Source organism: Canis lupus, chromosome 18, assembly GCF_003254725.2.
Source record: "Canis lupus dingo isolate Sandy chromosome 18, ASM325472v2, whole genome shotgun sequence".
NCBI lineage: Eukaryota > Metazoa > Chordata > Mammalia > Carnivora > Canidae > Canis > Canis lupus.
Window position 1 is genome coordinate 32,160,066 of NC_064260.1, and position 22,350 is coordinate 32,182,415.

The 22,350-nt window shown below is 48.7% G+C and overlaps 1 protein-coding gene across 1 annotated transcript in view; it reads right to left on the reverse strand.

The window, feature by feature from the left end:
* Positions 1-9,314: 9,314 nt before the first annotated feature.
* Positions 9,315-22,350, reverse strand: part of TRIM44 (tripartite motif containing 44) — a 108,790-nt gene continuing 95,754 nt past the window's right edge. The window contains exon 5 of the mRNA XM_025452481.3: positions 9,315-13,854. Coding sequence (XP_025308266.1) covers positions 13,827-13,854 — 28 coding nt within the window. The 3' untranslated portion in view covers positions 9,315-13,826. The remainder of the gene's footprint in view (positions 13,855-22,350) is intronic.

Genomic DNA, 22,350 nt, shown 5'->3' on the forward strand with positions numbered 1-22,350 from the left:
ACTGAACTAGAATGGGGTCTGCCTCTGCAGGGAAAATTCTAGGGTGAAGGATGCACAGAGCAGGCCCGGGAGAGACAGAGGAAACCCAAACGAAACAAGAACCTCCAATGAAGAGAGCACAGCTCTTGTTTTGAGGAAGAGTATCTTGACTCGCTAGTAGTGTTCCTGGCTGGTAGAAACAGAGCAGGACTGAGGGACCCATTTTGGAGGAGCAGAGGTTGGAGTGGCCACGTGGCCGAAGCACCGGCTCAACCCCCAACCTGGTGTTCTGGGTTGCAGCAGACAGGTTAACTCAGGGAGCAATGCAAGGGGTGGAGTGGGGGGCCATGAGGGATGGGGACAGTCATTCCACTTTCTCTGCTTTAACATGGTGGAGCAGATGGACTCTTCTTCTCATGCCAGAAAGCTCCAAGGAGGGTTTCCAGTGGTCAAACGTCAGGGCCTTCCCTCACTTGGTCCACCCTTGTGACCCCATGACTGGAAGGTCACAGGAAGAAGATGGGGTTGCCCTGGGAATAAGGGTATCTTTCAGCCGCGCCCTTCAACCCCTACCTCTTCAGGGCTTGTGCCTTTTCAGTTTGGCTTGAGTGATGCAAATCCACTCTTCCCAGTAAAACAAAATCATCATCTCATTAGCATCCTGAGAATGTTCCATGATTGCAGGCAGGAAAGCTGTGATTGGCAATCTAAACACAGAGGACTTGGTGATTTTCGAAAGTACTGTTGGCAGCATTGAGCGGCCAGTGAGAAATCCACCCTCAGTTTTCTGCAGAGTGTTCCTCTACGTGGATGGAAGATGCTCAGCTGTTACCGTGTTGATGGATACTTAGCTCATTACCACATTTTTTGGGGTTAGAAACAATGCTACGTGAACATTCTTATGCAAACAGCTTTGTATATGTGTCATATTTCTTTGCTACAGATGTTTCCAGAAATGGGATTGGATACCACCAAATTTCCCTTCAAAGACTGTTTTTCTCATACTTAATGTGTTATAATAGTGCTAATATTGATGATGACTAGTTCTCCTTGAGGGCTCACTATGTGCCAGGCACTGCATTAAGCGCTTACCGATCGTTATCTTCTTTGAGCATCTCACCAACCAGTATGGCAGGCTCTAGTATCACCCCCTTTTAGAGAGGGGGAAACGGAGATACAGGGCATATAAGTTACTCATTTAAAGTGACTTAGGGGCTCCTGGGCAGTGCAGTCGGTTAAGCATGTGACTCTTGGTTTTGGCTCAGGCCGTGATCGCAGGGTCCTGAGGTGGGGTTCTGTGCTCAGCTTGGGGTCTGCTTGGGATTATCTCTCTCTCCCCGCCCCTCCTGCTTGTGCTCTCTCTCTCTCAAATAAATAAGCAAAGTGACTTAATACGTGCCAGACCCAGGTTTTCTGATCCACTGTTTCACTCAAAAGAGAACCCACCTCCGTTTCAGGAAGAGAAAGCTTGAGCAAAAGGTGTAGCGAACTTGTCCATGGGGAAAAAAGTCAATGGGAAAAAAGTCAATTGTTGGAAGTGTCACCATCGTGAGTCTTCATTGACACGTCTTTGAATTTGGTGGCGATACAAGGACCTTAAGCTCAAGGTCACAAGAGCAATTCACTCCAGCTATGCGTATAAAACCTCTTTCTTAGGTGCATAATTCCACCAATTTTGTCGTTGTTCTAATTTAACCTCTGCCAAGCCGCTGATTGGAGTGGCTCTTTCCCAACTAAATTACCCGGCTGTCGGTGTTCCGCTAGGTCAGGCCAACGGTAAGTGAAAGGGGATGGTGGGTCGACCCGATCGAGGTCACAGGTGGCACATTCCTAGAATCGGAGTCCCTGCATAAATGTGAGACGTCGTCATGAGAACTGGGGACCCCGCGGGTCGTAGCTCCCCCCGGGCACGCTCGTGTCCACGAGCTCCTCTGGATGCTGCGCCCTTGTCACTGGAGAGCCGGGGCCCCCGTGGGCAAAAGTGAGGGGCGAGGGGGAGGAGGCGGAGGGAGGACAGCTGTCCCGGCAAGTGGGGATATTTGTGCCTTACCACTGCCCCACACCCTGGTTGCATCCGGTGCGTCCACTAATCTCCCAGGAAAATACCACCTGCGTCTCCTCCTTCCTCAGAAGGGCATGAACTCTGCACCAGGCCACCCAGGGGGGGTCGTGCACACTTTCTTTCTTTTTTTTTTAAAGATTTTATTTATTTATGAGAGATACAGAGAGAGGGGGAGAGAGAGAGAGAGAGAGAAAGAAAGAGAGAGAGAGGCAGAGGGAGAAGCCTGTATGGAGCCCGACGTTGGACTCAATCCCAGGGCCCCGGGGTCATGACCTGGGCCGAAGGCGGCACTAAATCGCCGGGCCACCTGGGCTGCCCATACTTTCTACACAAGGGACAGGGTCACAACTCAACCACCAGCCGGTCGATACACGCGCACGCACATATGCCCACCACGTGTGACGCAGGGCCGCTCCGTGGACGGGGTGTAAAGACCTCACACACGCGGTAGTGAGCTCCCTTCAGGGAGACAGTTGCGAGGAGTTGGAGGAGACACTTGGCAAGCCATTAGGAAGTGGGTGGGGTGGGGACCCCCCAGGAGGGGGTGCTGGAATGAGAGCAGACGGCCCCTGGACGGCCTTTTCCATAAAAGGGGGTCAGGGCTTTTGGTTCTGGGTGCGGGGTGTGGGTGGGGGAGCAAGGCCCTCCCCCCCGGCTGCCCCCACCCCTCACCTTGGGAGCACCCCGACGGGGAGCCGACCTGCCAAACGCTGCCCAGCTCGCCCATGGCCCGGCGGGGACAGCGGCTGGGATCCCCGGCTCTCATCCCCCTTCTCCGGACGGAGCAGGTGCCTCGTGCTGGGGCCCTGGGGACGGGGCGCAGGTGTAGCCGAGGGGGTTCCCGGGGGAGCTCAGACCACCCCGGGGACCGATGCCATCAGGCGGCGGGCCCGCAGGCACCTGTTGCACACCTAGTTGGCGGCGGGCAATTCGTCAGCATCGTGCGCGGCAGTGGACACACGGAACAACCCGCCAGGCCTCGAAGTCAGTGGCCGTGGGGACAAACTGCTGCGCATCACCAGACACTCCCACACCGGGGCTGACAGCATCAGTGGGCGGGTGTGGGGCGAGGGCCGCGCAGGAGCCTCGGGAGGGGGCTGGAGGCCGGGGTTGGGGGTGCTGAGGACGGGACGCAAGGCGGCACCACGACAACCGCTGCGGGCAGGCTGGCAGCTGCCCCGAGCCTGTGGGTCGGTCCGCTGCTCCTTTAATCCCTCGAAGCCCGATAAGGGCAGGGCCGGTCCCGGGACCGAGTTGTCTGCTTCTGAAACCCAGTATCCAGGGGAAGCTCATCTCAGCTTCCAAAGACCACACTCTGCTCTCTCCTGGAGAGTCCACGCTGGGGTTAAGCGGTTCCCGATGTGAACAGTTTCTCCCCGTAACTGCATCCCAGCCCCGGCAGGTCTACCCTCCAGAGAACCTTCCCTGTCCCAGGGACACGCACACAGTCCGCTGCGTCGTGTCATCTGATGCCAGTTGTGTTTATGCCTCACAAGGGAGAAAAGTACGTTTTTATGAATGGGGGTTTTGGTTTTTTCATTCTGGTTTCTCCCGGGCGCGGGGTGTGGGGTGGGGGACCTCAATACTTTTGCTGAATTTAGACTTTGTTGTGAGTTCGGAGCTGAGTGGGCCGAGGGGATGGGTGACCGCCACACCTTATTTGTTTCCTGGGGAAGGGTCTCAGCTGTTTTTCCTCCCAAAATGAATTCCCTTTGCTCTTGAAGAATGACCCAAGCGGAGAAATTTCCCAAACATCTGAAATCTGAGAATTTGCGTCTGGAATCCACGAGGCTCATGGTTTCCAGATGGGGAGACCGGAAGGAGAGGAGGCGGAGGTGCAGAGGAAGGGGGTGAGAGGATAAAAGGCAGGGGGAAGCCTGAACTCTGGATCACTTCTGGCGGCCTTGTGAGCCAGGCCAGGTCTCTTACTTGCTTGGCCAAGTTTGCCACTTGACAGCGTGCCAGGCCCTGAGGAATGCCGCGGTACGCCTGTCCTCGTGAGGCCGTGCTGGTGATTATTAGGAAGTAAGTCATCGTGAAATTGTCTTCTCCGAGGGCAGAGACTGACCTCGTAGCACACTATAAAAGCAAGCTTATGGCTTGGCCATCAAGAGGAGCGTAAACACTCCAGATGGATTTTCTTACCATTCCCAGAAATGGCGAAAGACAGATACTTCTAGAAATGTTGGCTTCTTCACACCACTAAACCATATGCAACAGTGGACCCCAGGTGACCTAATTCTTCCTCCACATGTCTTGTCCTTACGCCAGAGGTGGGGAAAGGGGCTTAACAGGAAACCTAGTTTTGAGTAAATTAACAGGCAAGTGTAGTTTGGTCCTAAGTGCGCTAGGTATGATCTCAGAAGGAATGGCCTTGTCTGATCAGACCCCTCCGTTAGCAAATGGGAAATTGGTTTTCAGTGCTGAAAAAATGCCTGTTTTTATTCTTAACTAGTGGTTTCTTTATCACCATCTCCACCTTCCACCCCACCACTGACATCACCACCACCACCACCACACCAACGAGCGGTCTTGCTCCTCTATCATGGTTCTTCCCATTTGGAATAGGCTGAACTGGGTACCAGGACACAACCATTCGACTGGACTCCACAAGGCCAAGTGTGTGGGCAGAAACCAAATAGAGGAAAATGATTTCTTCATTACACCTGCAATCTCCCGATGTCCTAATTTCTTCATTACACCTGCAATCTCCCTTCATTACACCTGCAATCTCCCGATGTCCCGATGTCCAAACAGCCACCTTCCAGCCGGAGAACCACACTTGGACTCCATGTTTTCAAGAGCCGAGCGAAGTATTCAAGCTCTCCTTACCTGGTTTCCTGGCCTGGGATGTGTGTGTAACTACACGCTGGCTTGGCAGAGAAAACAAGCAGAGGTGAATATATCGTGGAATGGCATCACTTCAACAGACCTGAGGCATGAGGGGATGCTGCGGGCCTCCTCAAGCTGAGCAGTGCCCAGAGTTTATGAACTTCTTCAGAGTATGGCGTGAATCTGGGGTCCAAGCCAGGCATTACAACATCGGGAAAGGGTGGACAGTTTTCCTCCCTGCTGCTCATCCTATTGCTGATGGTACTATTCAGAAGTGAAATAGGATTTGATCCCTTCTGCGCTAAGGGTGTTACAAAGTGTTGGGTGCAATGAAGTCATAAATATTTAAGTGAAGGGAAGAGAGAGGCAGAAAAAGGAAGGAAGGAAAAAAAAAAAAAAGAAAAAGGAAGGAAGGAAAGAGGGAGGGGAGCAGGAAGGAAAGAAGGGAGGAATGAGGGGAAAAAGGAGGAAGGGAGGAGGAAGGAGGGGAGGAGGAAGGAAAGAAGGAAGGAAGGAGGGACAAAGGAAGGAGGAAGGAAGGAGGAAGGAGGAAGGAAGGAAAAAGGCAGCAAAAGACAAAACTCATGATTGCCACCAGCAGAAGATGGATGGGCATGGAAAAGTCCTTGCCTGCATAGTGAATGAAATGCAGCTAACTTAGCTCACTCCTATATATAATCCATGAGCTTTTACAATCACGTGGTGTTGACAGCAGCGCATCATGGGAGAAAGGATGGTCCCAAGCACTTACTTCTGGATTTCTTTATCTTAGGGTCATCAGAGCAGGGCCACGTTGCCACAAAGTGCTCACTGATCCATGGGAAATGAACCATGTCTTCATTCCAGGGCTTATTATATGCATTACATCATTAACAGGAGCAAGCGACTCTGCGGTTGATGGCTCCGGCGTGGACTGAGGTCAAAAGTGGCCCCGGAGACCAAATCCCCTAGAGAGGGCTCGCCACACAACTCCGCGTGTCCTTTGTGTCTGAGTTTTCTTCTCCTAGCAACAACTACTGAACGCCAGCTTCCCGGGCTGGTAGGATGTCTACGCAAGGTTTACTCTTCCCGCAGCAAAGAACTGCTGGCGAAATACAAGGAGAACCTGTTAGTGCAGGTTAAATTGTGTTACACCCAGCCTGTGGTGAGGGTCTGGTTTCTTTTATTATACTCCCGATTTTGTTGTAATGACTAGTGCTTGCCATAAATGGGCAATTGACAGGGCCTTAGAGATAACAGGGATGCCTAAGTGATTTTTATAGTAGCGGTATTTGTTGTAACAGAATCTGACCTGTATTCTGGTTATTGGCTTTATTCATCACCCTGGAAGCTTGGCACTTCCATTGTTCATGCCATTATATGCAAAGCACTGTAGCATGAAAGTCACTTAGAAAGCTACGAGAAAAACTCTGAACACAAGAGGCTCGAGGAACAATAAACGCTCAGGTAGGGGGATGTTTTGTTTTGTTTAGCTACATGCTCTCGGTGCGCAGAGGATGATTGCTTTTCAACCCTAAAAGGTATGTGTTTTGTGCTGTTTTCTGCCATTTGTGATAGAAGCTCTTCTAAAATGTTTGATATGCAAAGTCTTGCCTTTTTCTGAGCATGATTTCATGTCTTTAGGAGGGATGTTCAGGGTCATCATTTTGAATATGATTGAACTGTCCCATAATCCAACCAGCCCCTTTGGGGGGGGTGGAGATGTGTGTGGTGCTGTTTTGGGCATTAAAGGCTTCCCTGAAGACAGTGCTTTTTGGGCTCTTCGGTATACTTAATTTTTTTTTTTGTCTTCTCTATTTCCCTTTTTTCCTTCTGGATCCAACTTTCCTCTAGAAGTCTGTTTCTCACCCTTACGTTTCACCTGCTGTTAGCTTGGAACCCGGACATCAAACACATAGAATTGCATGTGATGTAGGAATAGTTTCTGAGCAGGGGCTTGATGGGGAGGTGTATGGACTTCCTCTTATGTATCTGCTTTGTGGTATTTATTTATTCATGAAAGACACAGAAAGACAGGCAGGGAGGGAGCCTGTTGCGGGACTTGATCTCAGGACCCAGATCACGACCTGAGCCAAAGGCAGACGCTCAACCGCTGAGCCACCCAGGCGTCCCCATGGTGTTCATTTTAACTGGGCAGAGGCCTGCAGGCTCACTTCCTAGTTCTCACTTTCCAATGGGTCTAGCAGAGGTGCCAGATTTCTCCAGTTCTGCCTCAATTGCTCATTGTCAGAGAACTTGTTTGGTTTCCTGTTGGGGAAATAAGGCGAGGTGAAGCTCACAGGTGGCTGAGCCATAGGTAAGTGGTAAGTGAGTCGCTACGGAGTCCCTCAACTGGTGTGAGGTTTGTGGGCCTTTTACGTAAGGCGAATGGTGGGCTGTGGCCATGAGGGCTACACTCAGTAAGTGGGCTATAAAACAGACAAACTCCTTCTAGCCCCTTTCCAAGAACACCAAGCTGGCCCGAAGTCAGGCTGCTGGAGACGTCTTCAAGACGTTTGATTAAATTACAGACTCCATGTCAGAGTTGGTTGACTTTCGGGATTCTAAGACTATGGCAGAAGCAGCCATGGCTTTGCCTCTCCTGATTTCATTATTCATGGCCTTGGAATAGAGGAGACACAGAAAACCTAACAGTTCCCTCCCTCTACAAGTGCAGTTTCAGGTCCAAAGAGGATTTTGCCGCCATCCGTGGCCCCCCTTCCCTCAGGGTACACCGGACAGTACTAAGCAAGGCCTCACGCAAAGGGCAAAGTCCTCTGTCCAAGGCCACGCTGGGTGTGTTTATTCACCAATACACAGCGGACCCCAGGCTGCTGGGAAGGAGAGATTAAATGCAGGGGGTGTGAGGCCTGTTAAGAGCTAGATTTAAATCCCGGCTTCCGTTTATTAGGATGTGACCTTGGGCAGAGTATTTAACTCTCTAAATCTGATTCCTGCGCCATAAAATAGGAGATGGTGATATCAGTGCTCTGAGAATTCAATAAGATAATGTGAAAAGCAACTAGACTAGCTAGCGCCTGGCCCAGAGAAAGAGCTCCCTAAATGGTAGCTAAAATTATTAACAAAAGGATTTAACCCTCGAGATTGCAGTATTTAGCAAGCACGGACACATCCCCAGTGCGGCCGGTTACTGACTTTGAGCAGTCTTTTGGGTTTGTTTTTATTTTTTTCCTGTGACCTTTTCTTCTCTGCTTAAGATTGGCAGCCTGGCTTTGTGCTGCGTGTGGGTACCTCTGGTGCCTCGTTAAGGCCAGGAGATATTCCAGACAAGCTGCAATTTCACCCTTTTAGGAGGGTAAAGGAAATGGGGCCACCTGTGAGTCGGACCAAGCGAAGATCAATGAAACAAAATAGGGAGCTGTAGCTTTCAGACGGGGAGACAGTAAACCGGGAAAGGCCTGGGGCGGTGGGATGTGGTGCTGAGATACTGGCACCAGGCAGCAGGGAAGAAAACCTCTGCAGCCTTGTGGTTTGTTAAAAGGCCTCCGAGACTCCCTCCCCAGCGCTCCAGGGCTCGGCCAGCCCACCCCACCCGGCACCAGTGGCCTGGGCACCTGGGGCGGGGGGCGGGGGCGGGAAGGAGGGCCTAGTGACCGCTCCAGGAGACAGCCAGCTGCTGTTCCGGCGACCTTCAGTGCTGGATTCATCGCATCTTGGACAATTTCTCCGAGGTTCACACAGTCCCCCGGCTAAGTAACGAGGTCTGAGGGAGATAAATTTGTTCAAAGGAAATTTAGAGCAGGTTTCTGCAGCCCATCCAGGCACACCTGCTGCGGGAGGGAGAGGGAGGGCGGGTCTTTAAGCAGTGCATTTCAGTACCTTTAGGCAGGACTTGCACCCTCTGGGTCACACAGACCTACTGTCTTGGGTGTTTGCACTCAGCCTCTGTGTAGAGGACCGCAGGCTTCCGTGCAGACTCTGGTCCGTGGAGGGCAAACCGACCGGAACTGCTTCATTTACAACTTGATTCTCTCTCTGTATCAGTTATAGCAAATGAGTAGCTCTAAGGTTCCACCAAGATGATTTTGCTGGCCTCCCTGTAATTTGCTCTGCAAAGAGGTTTTGTTTCTAGAAAATAGGAGAAAAATTAAAATCTGGTCCATCCAAATGGTAAAGCTTTCATGTTCCCTGAAAACATCATTCAGGATCAGGTATTCTTTAGGCTGTCATCTAACTTTGCTCAGAAACTTTAACCTAGGCCCAGATTGCTTGACTTTTGAGGTGAAAACATCTCTCCAAATAGTGATGACATTATGTGTGTGTGCTCGCGTGCCCCTTCCCAGAGATCTCCTACGCCGCTCCGGAGAAGTCCGGAGTAAACGAGCGTCCTGTATCTCATAACCAAGCACCATCATCTCCAGCATTACCACAGTTAAGAGTGGAGATCATCATGAATATTTACGCCTAGCAGGGTCCTTTGTGCACAACTCTCAGAGACAAATGGTATTTCCAGTAATAGTTTATTGATTTCCAAATGCACAGGGGCGCTGAGTCCAAACATCCTGGGATAGCGGTAAATCTCTCTTACAAAATAATTTACAGTATGAAAATGATATACTGAAACATTAACTCAAATGTGTAATTCCCTTGAAAGATCGAGTGTTCCCTTGTTTAATGTGAAGGGTGAAAGGGGAAGGTGACTAAGGAGGGAATGTGACTGTGCACAGGAAAACAGGCAGAAGACAATGGCTTCGATGCTTGTCCACACCCATGCAGTGTGGCCTGTCACTGTACAAAGACAGGTCAGGTCTGACTCCCGTTAATTTAAATCTACTGTCCCCTCAAGGTCCTATCAAGCCCACCGTGGGCTCTGTGGCATGGTTTTTGCACCGGTATACCCACAATGTCCTAATTTGTTTTCATGTTCTTGCTCTGGCAATGGTCCTGCTGTTTCTGGTGTGTTCTCAGTTCCAAATGCTACTGTTCTACTAGGTAGGTCCCCTGGGCCTCTGGGTCTTAGAAGGAGCTGGGGTGGGGGTTTCAGAACACTGCTGGGTCTAGGCAGTATTAATGAGATCTCGACTCCCGCCATAGGGGCTTTCTTTCTAAGGCTGGGCTGACTTCACCCATAATGAGATTTGTTTTGAACAGAAAATTCCAGATGTGCTAGGCACACAGTAAACGTGGTTTTCATATTACAAAGCACGTACTGAGTGGCCATCATGTGAGTACGGAACTTCAGGTATCGGCAAGAGAGTATTTTCCAGGGGGGAGAGAGGACATCTATGCCTTGCACCACAAGTCATCAACTCCACAGCTGTGCTCTCAGGCCTGACGGGACTGAGCACACTCCCTGGGTCATTCTGGTTTCCCACACCGTTAGACATCCTGGAGCAGGCCTGCAGCGCCAACTCCCTCCAGGGCTGCACCCTGGCTCAGTGCTCTCCGAGCTGACAACCTTCGCCAAGGAGCTATTCCTCTCATAAGCACCTCGTGAGCAAGCACCTAAGCTCTCACTACCTGGTGACGCCTGTGATCAGGGGTGGCAGGAACCTCTGCAGGGGTGTGCAAGACCACGAGGAGGCTGCTCTGGATTCCTCTTAGCTCTTCAACTGCACGTGTGTGTATACGTCCATGCACGCGTACCGTGCACGTGCACACACACACCTCAGCTGTCGGCGGGGAGGTCTAGATCCGCTGGACTCTGAACTAAGAGCCTCACAGAGCACACCGCTGGCTGGGCTCAAATACGAAGATTCCCTTTTCCACAGGAGTATAGCACCAGACATTTTCAGAGAAACTTAAGAGAACACCCTCCGCTTTTACTATCTCTGAGAACTTCTATACCTTTGAAGGCCTAGAAACACTTTATTCATGGGGGATGGCACCAGAAAGGAAAGGCTCCCCCAGCTCCTGGGGGCAGGCTCAAGTTAGCAATGTGTGCTTCGGATACCTGCTAAGGTGGAAGTGTGAGGCTACCTCGATGCCATTTCTGAGCCCAAACGGTAGCCATGAAATGTAATTTTGAAAAAGAATCCACAAAGCGGGATGGTCAGATTGCAGTGGGGGAACCTGAAGCCTTTTCCTCCCTCTGGACTGTAGATCATGGACTGGCACAAAGTCAGGGAGAGCTGGGTTCAAAATTTGGCTCCAGCGTTTCCTTGCTGTGTAATTCAAGGCGAGGGGCTCTATTTCTCCACGTCGTTCTAGCATCTGACAAACAGGGGCCGAGTACAAGGCCTAGCTCTCAGCTGGTCCTCAATATAGGTCATTTCCCTTCCTGGGCTGTCAGAGCTAAGAGGCCCAAGAACTTCTTGGAATTGCCCTGGATTTGATGACATCAAATCAAAGGACAGACCCACTCTCAGCCTCCAGAGAACCAAAATTTGGAAAGCAGCCAGGGACTGCTGTGAGGACCCAATTCATTCCAGAGACATTCATTACCTGCCGCACCTGATGACTTCTCCCTGGGGATTTCGGCAAACCCAGAGCCTGCGGCCAGTCGGCACATGCTCCTGGGCACTCTAACTTTTACAGACCTGGCAGGGGGTTAGCCTCACCCTGCTGGGGCTTCAGGCGGAGCAGCACGCTCCAGCTCTGGGGGAAGCTGGTGCCACCACAGGAAGCACCCTAGTTCATACGCTGATAAATGCTGCTGGCGGGGGCTCCGGAGCCTGGGCAGAGGCTGCTGCGCTCTGTTTAATGCTTCCCTGGTTAAAGTTTTATCAGGTGCTGAAGACAGCAGGAGCCCATAAAGCAGATCTGAAATCTTAAGTAAAAGCAAAAGTGCTTTCCTTGAGGATTACAGAGATATGATAATATATGGAGACAAGCTGGCATGTATTTTTATATTTCTGTTCATATCCACTGCATAAACGCCTGGGTTTCCCAAATACTGATTTCAAGTAGTAATGTACAATCTGGTAGGGAGGAGCCAATGGTCTGTCCATTGCGAAGATAAGGCTGCTATTTGGAGATTAGGCAATAATTATTGGGGAAAGACAAACAAGATCCAACCAGATTTAGCAACCAGATCCTAAAGTTGTCTTCATCTTCTGGCTTTTAAACTCTTATACGAGTGGCCACTGGTCCTTCTTTATGAGTGGTTCTGTGGGATACAGCTCGGGGTTGTACTTAATGATATGCCAAATTCTCCAGTCTTGGCAGGCAGACAGGTAAAGCACCGAAACTGTCTTAGCCATTATTTGGCCACCAGTTTGAGAGAAAAAAAAATTTTTTTTAAAAATAACAGCCCAAAGTGCTCTTAGTCCCAACATCCCATATTAAGTGAACTAGGATAATCTTAAACCAGAAGCATATACGCCTGGTAGCTTCCTGGCCTCAAAAAATAATTTTACAGCATGCACAGGATTGAACAATGACATAAATAGTATTCCTACAGTAAGTATTATTTTTTGCCTCAAAACCATCCTGCACGCACACACACCAGCTGGCCCGAGAGCTCTCTGATAGGTGTACAGGTCGCAGGCAGGCAGGAAGAGATGGGGGGGTCTCTCCCAGGGCAGGCGCCTTCGGTTCTGCTTCACAGGCAACTAGAAGTCCAGGCCCTGAGTAGCTGCTTGGATCCAGTTGCAACTGTACTTCTCGCGAGTGAACACCAAAATACCATTACAGGCAGAGGAGAGGGAGCGCATACCTCACTTGCTAATAAGAATTCCCTGCGAAGTGTCCCATTTTATCTAAGCTGTGTGTATGAACATTCTATTTCATAATGGAGTTGTTTTATCTAAAAATAAGATCATCCCCTGACTCCAAACCATTTAAGTAAAACTGAGGTTTCAGAAAATGTAGGTTTTTTAACTTGCAGGTTTGTATTCCCTGGTAATCACTGCTTACTTGGGAGTAGAAAACTTGGTTGTAAGGAAATGTGACTTGGGAGGGGGACAGGCTGGAAGTCCCACTGTGGTGTGTCTCTGCACATGGTACTTGCAGGGGGAGGGCCTGGTGGGGGGCGGGCTGAAGGCCGGTGGCGGGGCGCATGGGAAGAGGGTTCTGGCTGGAGGGAAAGGAGGGCGCACCTGCTGGGAGCCAGGCTTGAATCAGCACGCTAGGGTGCTTTCCCTAACACTGCATTTAAGCCAAATGAGGCCAAGGGGGCCGGAGCGGGGATGACAAGAATCTACACTGAAAACTCCCACTTGGTAATACACATCCCAGCCTTCGTGTTGCGACAAGACCCAGAAAACCAGCAGAATTCACCCAGATAATTCAGGATCCATCATATCCTTTAGTGACTATTTGGGAAACTCAGGCAATTTGAGTTCAGAAATACTGATTTCAACTTTTAATCAGATCTCTTTGGTCCGTTTTTTTTTTTTTAAAGTCATTTCCTTTCTACCTCTTCAATCATTTTTTTCATTTCCACAGCACTGAATTATGGATCTGAAGTGCTGGATAACCTCATGTACTAAAAATATCCCTGTATTTCAAACTTTTAACTCTTTCTCCAACCCCATCTTCTTCACGCCTCCCATCTTATTTCATGGAGCCACGTTTTCACAAATGTGTAACTGGACTTTTAGAGACTATCTACAAAGCCCTAACTGTGCCCCGTACTACTTCATGCTTCACTATAAATAAAGGGGGGTTTTATTAGCAGGTAGGGGGAAAAATTCTGACTGCCCTTCAAGATTATTCCAGATCCTTCCAGATAAAACGATGCTGAGTATACAGTATTACAGGGACTGGCTTTCCTGAGTAAGTTCAAAGCAGCCATTGAGGGACTACCTGAAGGACGCTTAATTAACTGCTCCTGGTTGATCATAGGGGCATGTTTTCTTACCTACCACGACAAGAGAATGAAAAGCACAGTCAGTAACAATAAACTTGGTCATCCCTTGGAGAGATATGTGCCTGCTGTGGATCTCGGGATGCATCCGGTGGAAGTACGTTTGTCACTGGGCAGCTTTCACAGAAATCAGAAGCCGCTACATACACGCTGTCACATACACACAGGGGGAAGGGATGAGTTTCCATGGGGGATGGCAAGCCTTCATGTGTCCTCTTCTTCACTGGCACCACTGCAGAGGAAAGGAGAACCAAGTGAGTTACGACATCACAAGAGGCGGGCAGCCGGGTCTACTGGCTGAAGACGCAAGCTCTCTTCTCAGACCTACCCGGATCCCAGTCCTGACCCTACCACTGTTGGGCTGTTGACCATGCACAAGTTACTCTGCTTCTCTCAGTTCTGGTTTCTGTATTTGACTACAGGGATAATTTTGATAATAAGATCTACTTCCTTGGGTTTTTGGAGAATTAAATCAGAGAATACATGTAAAATGCACAATGCCTGGTACACGGTAAGTGAATATCTGTAAAGGTGAGGGTCATGATATTTTTTTAAGCTTGCTTGACAAAATAAAGAGCTTGTAAAAATCAGGAGTTTGACTTCCCCTAAGCCTTAAACCCTCTATTGTTAGGAGAGAAAAACAGGAGAAGCTACCACTTGGCACTCCCAACAGCACTTCTCACTTGGAATCAAGCCAAGGTTTCAATACCTGCCCAGGACAATCACAGAGTTCAAATGTCACCTCTTCAGAGAGGGTATTCTAAGTAGGATTCCCTGGTTATTCTCTATTTCATTAATTGTCCTTATCACGGCTTACCTATCATTTACTATTTACTCACCCCTCCACCTCCCACTAGAGTGTCAAAGGACAGCAACACTGTTTATTAGCACCAGCATTATGGAGCACCAGGATTAGGAGAGAAGTAGTAGTGTTACTAGCAGACATGTGTTTGATAAATAACTGTTTTCCAAAAGGGAGAAATAAAAACAATAGGAAGGGAGGGAAGGAGGGAGCTGAAAGGAATAGTCAGGCATTATTGCCCCCAGAGGGTCCTAAACATCAGTGATACTTCAGTGGCCAAAACGTGAGCTCTGAGTCCCAGACGCATGGCTCGGACCCTGGGCGCCCAAGGTTAGAGCCTCCCTGGCTTGGTCCTGGGAGAGAACACTGTTGATCCAGGGACTGGGATGGGGGAAAGGCAGGGCCAGGAAAGGACAGGGGGCAGAAGCGAGCACACTGAGAAGGGACAAAAGTACGGAAGTTGCCTAGTTTCTCCTCCTCCACGTCTAGAGGCCTCGGTCCTTAACACAGTAAGCGCCAACGTGATCAAGTGCCTACCACGTGCCGGGAACACTGAGCTGAGCACTCCTCACCATGATCCCGGGATGTGGGGACTGGTGCTGTGATCCCCACCCTGCAGATGACGACAGTGAGGCAGAGACCTCAGTGAGACAGAAAATGCTCAGTCACCAGTAAGGCCTGTGTCCTTAAAACATAAGGATGAGTTCTGGTGGGATAAAGTCTGAAGTAATCAAGTGGCAGCGTTTGGACGGGAGGAAACATCTCCTTCCTCCAGTAGGGACAGGAGCTGGAGAGGAGGGAAGGCCTGGGGTACATCAGCTCCCAGCTCTGACCTAGACATTTTTTCTTTCACAAGGGATTATCTAGGTCTCTATAAAATCTGCTTTTTTTGCATCCATTTGGGAGAGACTCTTAGGGAAAATATCCTAGGCAACAGGCTTGTAGTACTTCTGCTAAGGGCGAAAACATTCCAAGACACGGAGCCTGAAATGAATGTAAGTGGACTCTGGGAACCAAAAGAACCAACTCAGCAACCTTCACGATCCAAAACTCTGCCCTATTTCCATTCCCCTTTCCTGCCTGTTGTCCAATCACAGGATGAAGGGTGCATGCTGGGAAGGGCCGGACAGTGGACTGTCATTAAAAAAAGCAGTGTTTGGTGGCATCTGTCCCAAAGGGAACAAAGGGTCTTTTATGAAAGTGTCTCACCAGAATCAAGGCACAGTTGGAACTGGCGCCATATTCTCCCCTCTGGTATTATATCCGAAGCAAGCTCTTATTGTTCTCTTGTCAATTTTCCTTCAAATACGAGAGGTCTAGCAGGATGACTGTGCCCTTTCCTTAAGCTGCGGTTCACTTTTTAAGCATTCTTAACTTGAGATGCATAGTTTAAAGGGTTCACGAACTTACTTAAGTTGTACACAGAAGTTTGTGTGTTCCTTTGTTTGAGAAAGGCCATAATTTTCATCATATTCACAAAAAGGTCAACAAACTTTCCCCCCAAGCTGAGTATAATAAAACTGAAGATAAAAGAAGTGCTTCCCTAGTTGCCAGGGTCTTTAATCCAAGACTTACAGAGCTGGCTTGAGGAAAAGGCCAGAAGCCCTGACAGATGATAACACCTTTTCTCATGACCCTCAAAGAGATTTGTTCTTGAATCTGAAAGATATAGCTCATCTCATAGTTTAAGAGCATGAGACCTTGGGGTGCTGGCATACCATGGATTGTTTCATTTGCTAAACATTTATTGAGTGTCTACTATGTGTTAGGCACCACGATGAATGATGGACACAGCAGTTGCCCTCGTAGACCTTACAGCCCAGGAGGGAGGGCGGAGGGAGGAGAGAGGGAGGGAGTGGGAAAGAGACAGAACTTTTTTCTGCAACAGCATCTTCAAATACAGTATATTCGTTTTCCTAATTAACTAACAAACTGTTTTTCACAATAATGAAGAAAAGGCATCTTAAGTGAAGAGATAGCACAGAACTTTGCTCACCCTGTGTGTGGTCTTTCTTGTTACACAATATAATTAGTATGTGATCGCATCTCCTGAATGCTTCTCCACTTTGGGTATAAGCTGGTCTGTGTTCATAAGATTTTAATCTTAAAGAGTCTATAAAAGTCTTTATTTTGCCCAAGGGAAGTAACACAGCCTTCTACCTCAGCCACTTAGCATCCTCCTCTGAAACATCTACCAGCCACGTTTAGATTTATAATTGGATCAGTACTCAGGTGTTATTGAAATTCCTTCTACTGTCTGTGTTGTTGTTGAGGTCATTATTGCTGTTATGAAAATGAACTAAGGGTGTTAGAAAGGCAGCCCATTCATGGTAACTATGCTGGAATTAAAACTAAAAACTTCATAAAAAAAAAAAAACCCAAATAAAAAAAAAAAAATGAGGGGGCGCCTGGGTGGCTCCGTAGGTTAGGCATCTCCTTCGGCTCAGGTCATGATCTCAGGGTCCTGGGATCAAGCTTCTCCACATCAGGCTCTGCTCAGCAAGGAGTCTGCCTCTATTTCTCTCCTTCTGTCCCTCTTCACTGCTCATTCTCTCTCTCTCCCTCTCTCAAATAAATAAATAAAATCTTTAAAAAAAAAATGAAAGAAGGAAGGACAGCCCACTCTGTAGTAGGTATTTACTGATGAGAGAGGCAATATTATATAATGGTGCTGATGTCACCAAGACTGAACTAGGTTCAGATCTCTGCTCTGGCACTAATGGGCTGTGGGACCTTGGGTGACTTACTTAGCCGCTCTGCGTCTCAGTCTCCTCATGGTAATTCTATCTGACAGGTTTACTGGGGAAGTTCTGTGTACTTCAAGCAGTACAAATGGTTAAAAACGAGGGCTCTCTTCTTCAGCCCACGTTCCCTCTTACCCTGAGTCAACACCTCCTCCTCCTGGCTTTTCTTCCATGTTCCTGGTCCTGGCACCTGAAACACTACCCTCCAGAGCAAATGTGTCCCTGTTCCCAGATGCCCGTAGGTTTCTGGGGAGCAACAGTGCTCTTCTTTGCTTGCTTGGGGAAGTTTTTGTTTTGTTTTTAAAGATTTTACTTATTTTCATGAGAGACACACACAGAGAGGCAGAGACATGGACAGAGACATAGGATTGAGTCCTGCGGGGAGCCCGATGTGGGACTTGATCCCAGGATCATGACCTGAGCCAGAGGCAGATGCTCAACCCCTAAGCCACCCAGGCACCCCAGTTTTGTTTTGTTTTTAAACGACAACTCCAGACCTAATGAAATACAGGTACTGAATAGAAAGAAAAGTGGAATGCAAAGGCTCTGACCCTTCTGCTTGCCAGGTGTCTGCCAAGCACTGGTGAGGACAAATATGGAGTGAAGCCTAGTTAACCGGTCTCAGTCAGACTGATGGGAGTTTGAGTGCTGTCGTATCTAAAAGCAGTGGTTGCGAACTGGGGCACACAGTCACTTTCCAGGGGGTAGGTGGGCATGTGTCATCTTAAGGAAATACATGTCCAGATCCTTCACTGCCACATATACTCCTTAAAACTGACCCTTCCAAGAGCATCCTTGCGATCTAGAAATTCTCTCTGCAGCCACTCTCACTGTTACAATCACCCTACTGCACTTCAGAAAAGAAATGCGTACCTCTCACCCTCTTGAATCTGACCATGGGACAATCTTAAAATTCAGCCTTTCTTCTCTGAGGAGTCCTATGAGAGCAGGGCAAGAAACAGTAAAGGAGATAATCCTTTATTTTGCCCCGTCAATGTACTCTTGGCACAGTTGTGTGCTCCCCTCTGTCCCCAGACCTAAGAATTCACATTCAGGAGTCAGATGGTCATCATGACGTATGTACTAGTAAGTTGATTTGAGCTGAAAAAATGAAATCAGACTTGGGTCTGACAGAAAACAAGGCTGATTTGGCCATAAAAACCTTTGCCAATTAGATTATGCAGTGAATCTTGCCTGTAAATTTAATAAGTAGTGCCAAAGCTTTGCCAAAGACATATGTAAAGCTCATGCCATGTAATAGCACTCACTTTTCAACTATCTAAACTCGATATATAATTTCAGGAGTGCAAGGAGGCATGTAATTTTTCCTAAATTTTAGGGGGTATAAGAACACGACATTTAGCTGAGGACCTGAGAGCTCCTCAATCCTGACGGGGAGGGTAGCGTGTCTGGGGGCAGGGGACAGGACGTGCTGCAGGGTGAGGATGGGACGAGGGAGCTCCAGCCAGCAAACAGCTGGCGCACTGTGTCCCACATGTGGCACACAGCTGGCACGCTGTCGGATGAGGAGTCCTGTCAAACTGAGGGAGCTGTTAGAGCCCCCAGTCACATCCGGCCCCCAAACACCTGCTGATGAAGTGGCAGCGATGGAGGCGTGTTGCCTGGCCTGGCGCTCTTTCAGCTAGTCGGCACAGATAGGCAGCTCGGCCTTTCCACGTCTTCCCCGGAGACGGCAGCTTAGGAGAGGACGTTAATAAATGAGGTGGAAGGCACTCTGACCTCGCAAGTTTAACAGTTTCTTTTTCTGAGAATATAATACAGCTTAATTTGATTTGGCATCACTCCTATCTGCTGAATCTCTGGCTATTTATTAATTCATTTTTGCTGTAAAAGGATTATTCAACTCGGGAGGAGAGAGAAATGAAGAGGTATCAACAAGGGAGGAGGGTCAGGTTCACAAAGAGAGATTTAGCACCCTCCGAGAACGAAGCCACACGGGGATGGTCAAGGAGCTCATGGGCAGCGTCCAGCCACCATCCGAGGCTGTGCCGCCCAGGCCTGGGAGGCGTGCGGTCGGTCCCCTCGGGGATGGCCCGCACACCCTGATCCAGACACACTTCTCCACCAGACGGCGCAGAGCTGCCACTTCCTGGGCCCCATGTCACCTGCCCCAGAAGCCCTGCCTGCCGCTGAGGGGGTCACTGCGCCATAAGGAGCCACAACTTACATTTGTAGTTGCCGCCTATGGAACTAAGTGAGGGCTAAATATGAAATAAGGTGAGATGTCCTCGGGTTGTCCTGGGTTAATGGAGAAAATCATGAGAGGACTTCAAAGTTTTAGTCCTGGCTCTGCAGTCTGATTCTGGGAAATCAGGATATGTTGCATTGCAAGTAGAATTTAGGAAAATTCCAAACCAGACAAAAGCCAAGCTGCTTTCTGACTTGGATGTGTGCCAAGCTAATTAACTGGTTCTCATGTGCTTTTGTTGTGGGTCCCTCTCCCGATTCCTCTCCAACTCAGTCTGAAGGCTGGCCTACATGCTCCAGGTTCCTGCACCTCTTCCTCTGGCGGGGCCCGAACACCAGCTTGATGAGTAACACTGCTTGATCTGGGCCTAGTACAGAGCCAAGAACGAAAGCCTGTCGGGAGAAAAAGACTCACGACTCCTCAGTTCATCATGGGTCTTATAAAGTCGCGGGTGGATCCAGCCTGGCCGCATTTTCCTTCTCAGATCACAGGACAGACAGGGAGAAGGACCCTTCTCTCTAGGTCGCATTCTACTTTATCCCATGAACCTTCTCTTCAGGAATAAGCAGTGTTCACAGAGGGCTGACTTGATGTTCTGAGCACCATGCTAAGCAATTTATATGCACCATCTCACTAACCCCTGCCAGGAGCTTGCGGATGGGTATTATCATCTGCATCCTACAGATGAGAAAAGTGAGGCCAAGCGAAGGTGCACAACTTCCTCAGGGGACACGGCGGCTAAGTGGAAGATCTAGATTATGCAACACACTCCAGAACCCTGAGCGGAAACCAGACTTGGTTCAGAGGTATGACATGCGCCTGTATCTTTTGACCTCCGGTTACCCACAAGGTAAGTGACAGCCATTAAGTCCTCTGAGGCCCAGTTTCTTCACCTGAAAAATGGGATAGTAATACCTACCTCCAAGGGTGGTTGTTGGAACAACAGAGATGGAAGGTACGTGCAGATTCTTTTTAAGATGAAACAATGCTAGGTAATGGGGCAGGATTACTACAGAAGAAGGCAAGAGACACTGGGTCTGTCTCTCAGCTCTCCAAGTGCGTCTGCCTTACAGGCCGACGTAGGTGCCTCTGAGAGAGGCCTGGGGCTCCAGCAGGGCCTCAGGTCTACACTGGGACCGCACTGCCAAGCTTGATCTCCACACACCCTGCAACCTGTTTACTGTCTTTACAGGTGGCCACCCTTCCTGCACCCACAGGGGCTAAGCGGAAGGTGGCCTGTTCCTGTGGAAGACGGAAGGGCACCAGAGGGTCTGTTCAGGCAGCGCACTTCTAGGGGGAGACACCTGAATGGAAGAAACATGCAGGCTTCCCAGGCTGCCAATGTCCCATCTGCTCTCAGAACTCCCTTCTTTGGGATTGAGACTCCTGTTGCTGCTGCTGGGTTTATAATGGAATCATTTCCAGCTTTTTTTTTTTTTTTAACTCAGAAAGTAATATTTTATTTTTTGCTGATTTGTATTTTCTGTAACAAGCAAGTACTGCTTCCATGAAAAGAAAAATCCATAGCATTATGTATGCATCAGTGATAATTACGAGCACATTGAAATATATTTATCTGTACCCCTTCATGCATATATAAAAATATATACTTCATGGGCACTTTCAGAATCTGCTTTTTCCACTCAGCTGGCACTCATAAAAACCCTTCCTTACCAAGAAATATATTTCTCTAAGATTGGGATTCATGACTGCATTGTATGGACTTACCATTCCTGCTACTGGACATTTCAATTATTTCTACCTTTTCACTTACTACCCCCACCTCTGTGACACATATCCATGTGGATCAATCTTTAGGTTCATCCTTTATTATTTCCAAAGGGAGGAGAAAGGGAAACACCTAGGTCATGAACTTATTTACAGTAACTTTAGATTTACAGAAGAATTACATGCGGGGGTTCCAGCATGTAGTCTCCTCTACTATTAAAGCACGTCTCTTACAACGCGCCGGTCTTGGTATGCTAGCATGATTTTATTCAGATTTCCTCAGTTTTCCCCTGATGCTCTCCTGCCATTTCAGATTTCACCCAAGAGCCACATTACACTTAGTCATCTTGGTCTCTTCTTGGCTGTGACCGTTTCTCAGATTCCTGATTTTTTATTATTCTGACAGTTCTGAGGAGTACTGGGCAGGGGCGTTGTAGAGTGTCCCTTGGTTGGGATGTGTCTGATGTTTCTGTCCTGATGAGGCCCTGCTTACGGGCCTTTCGGGAAGGCACCGCAGAGGGACCATGCCGCTGTCATCACATCAGAGCCAGGGCTCGCGCTATCAGTGTGACAGCACTGCGGATGCTGAGCTCGGTCGCCCGGCCCAGCTGCGCTCGTTAACGTTTCTCACTGCAAAGTTACTCTTTCCCCTGCTTCCCATACTGCATGTTTTGGAAGGAGGTCACCAAGAGTAAACCAGAGTGAGGAGTTGCTCTCCTCGTCGCGGAGTGTAGATACTTGCATACATTATTGTAAGTTCTTCCAAACAGGAGATTTGTCTCTTCTCCTTTATTTATTCAACAGTTTACTTATAGCAGTATGGACTCATGGGTGTTTATTTTTATGCTTTGGGTCATAACCCAATACTACTCTGCTTATTGTTGCTCCAATTGTTCAGCGTAGGCCTCTAGGAGTTCTTTTCATCAGGTCCTATGGCCCCAGACATACCCTCATCAGCGTGGGGTCTTTGTGCAGGTTTGTTTGGAGCACTTCCTTACTTTCTGGCAATACAAAATGCTCCAGGCTCATCGTGTGTATTTCCTTCCCCAGTCCTAGAATCAGGTATTTCTCCAAAAAGCAAAAGAGATATACTTTTAAAGGTATTTGATATATTCTTATTAAATTGCCCTTGAGAAATCACCTCATACTGATTTATAATCTTTGTTCATACAGGTATGAGAATGCCCCCTTCCCCCTACACCCTCCCCGATGTTGGGCAGGTGCAAAGTATCTGTGGGGTTGGGG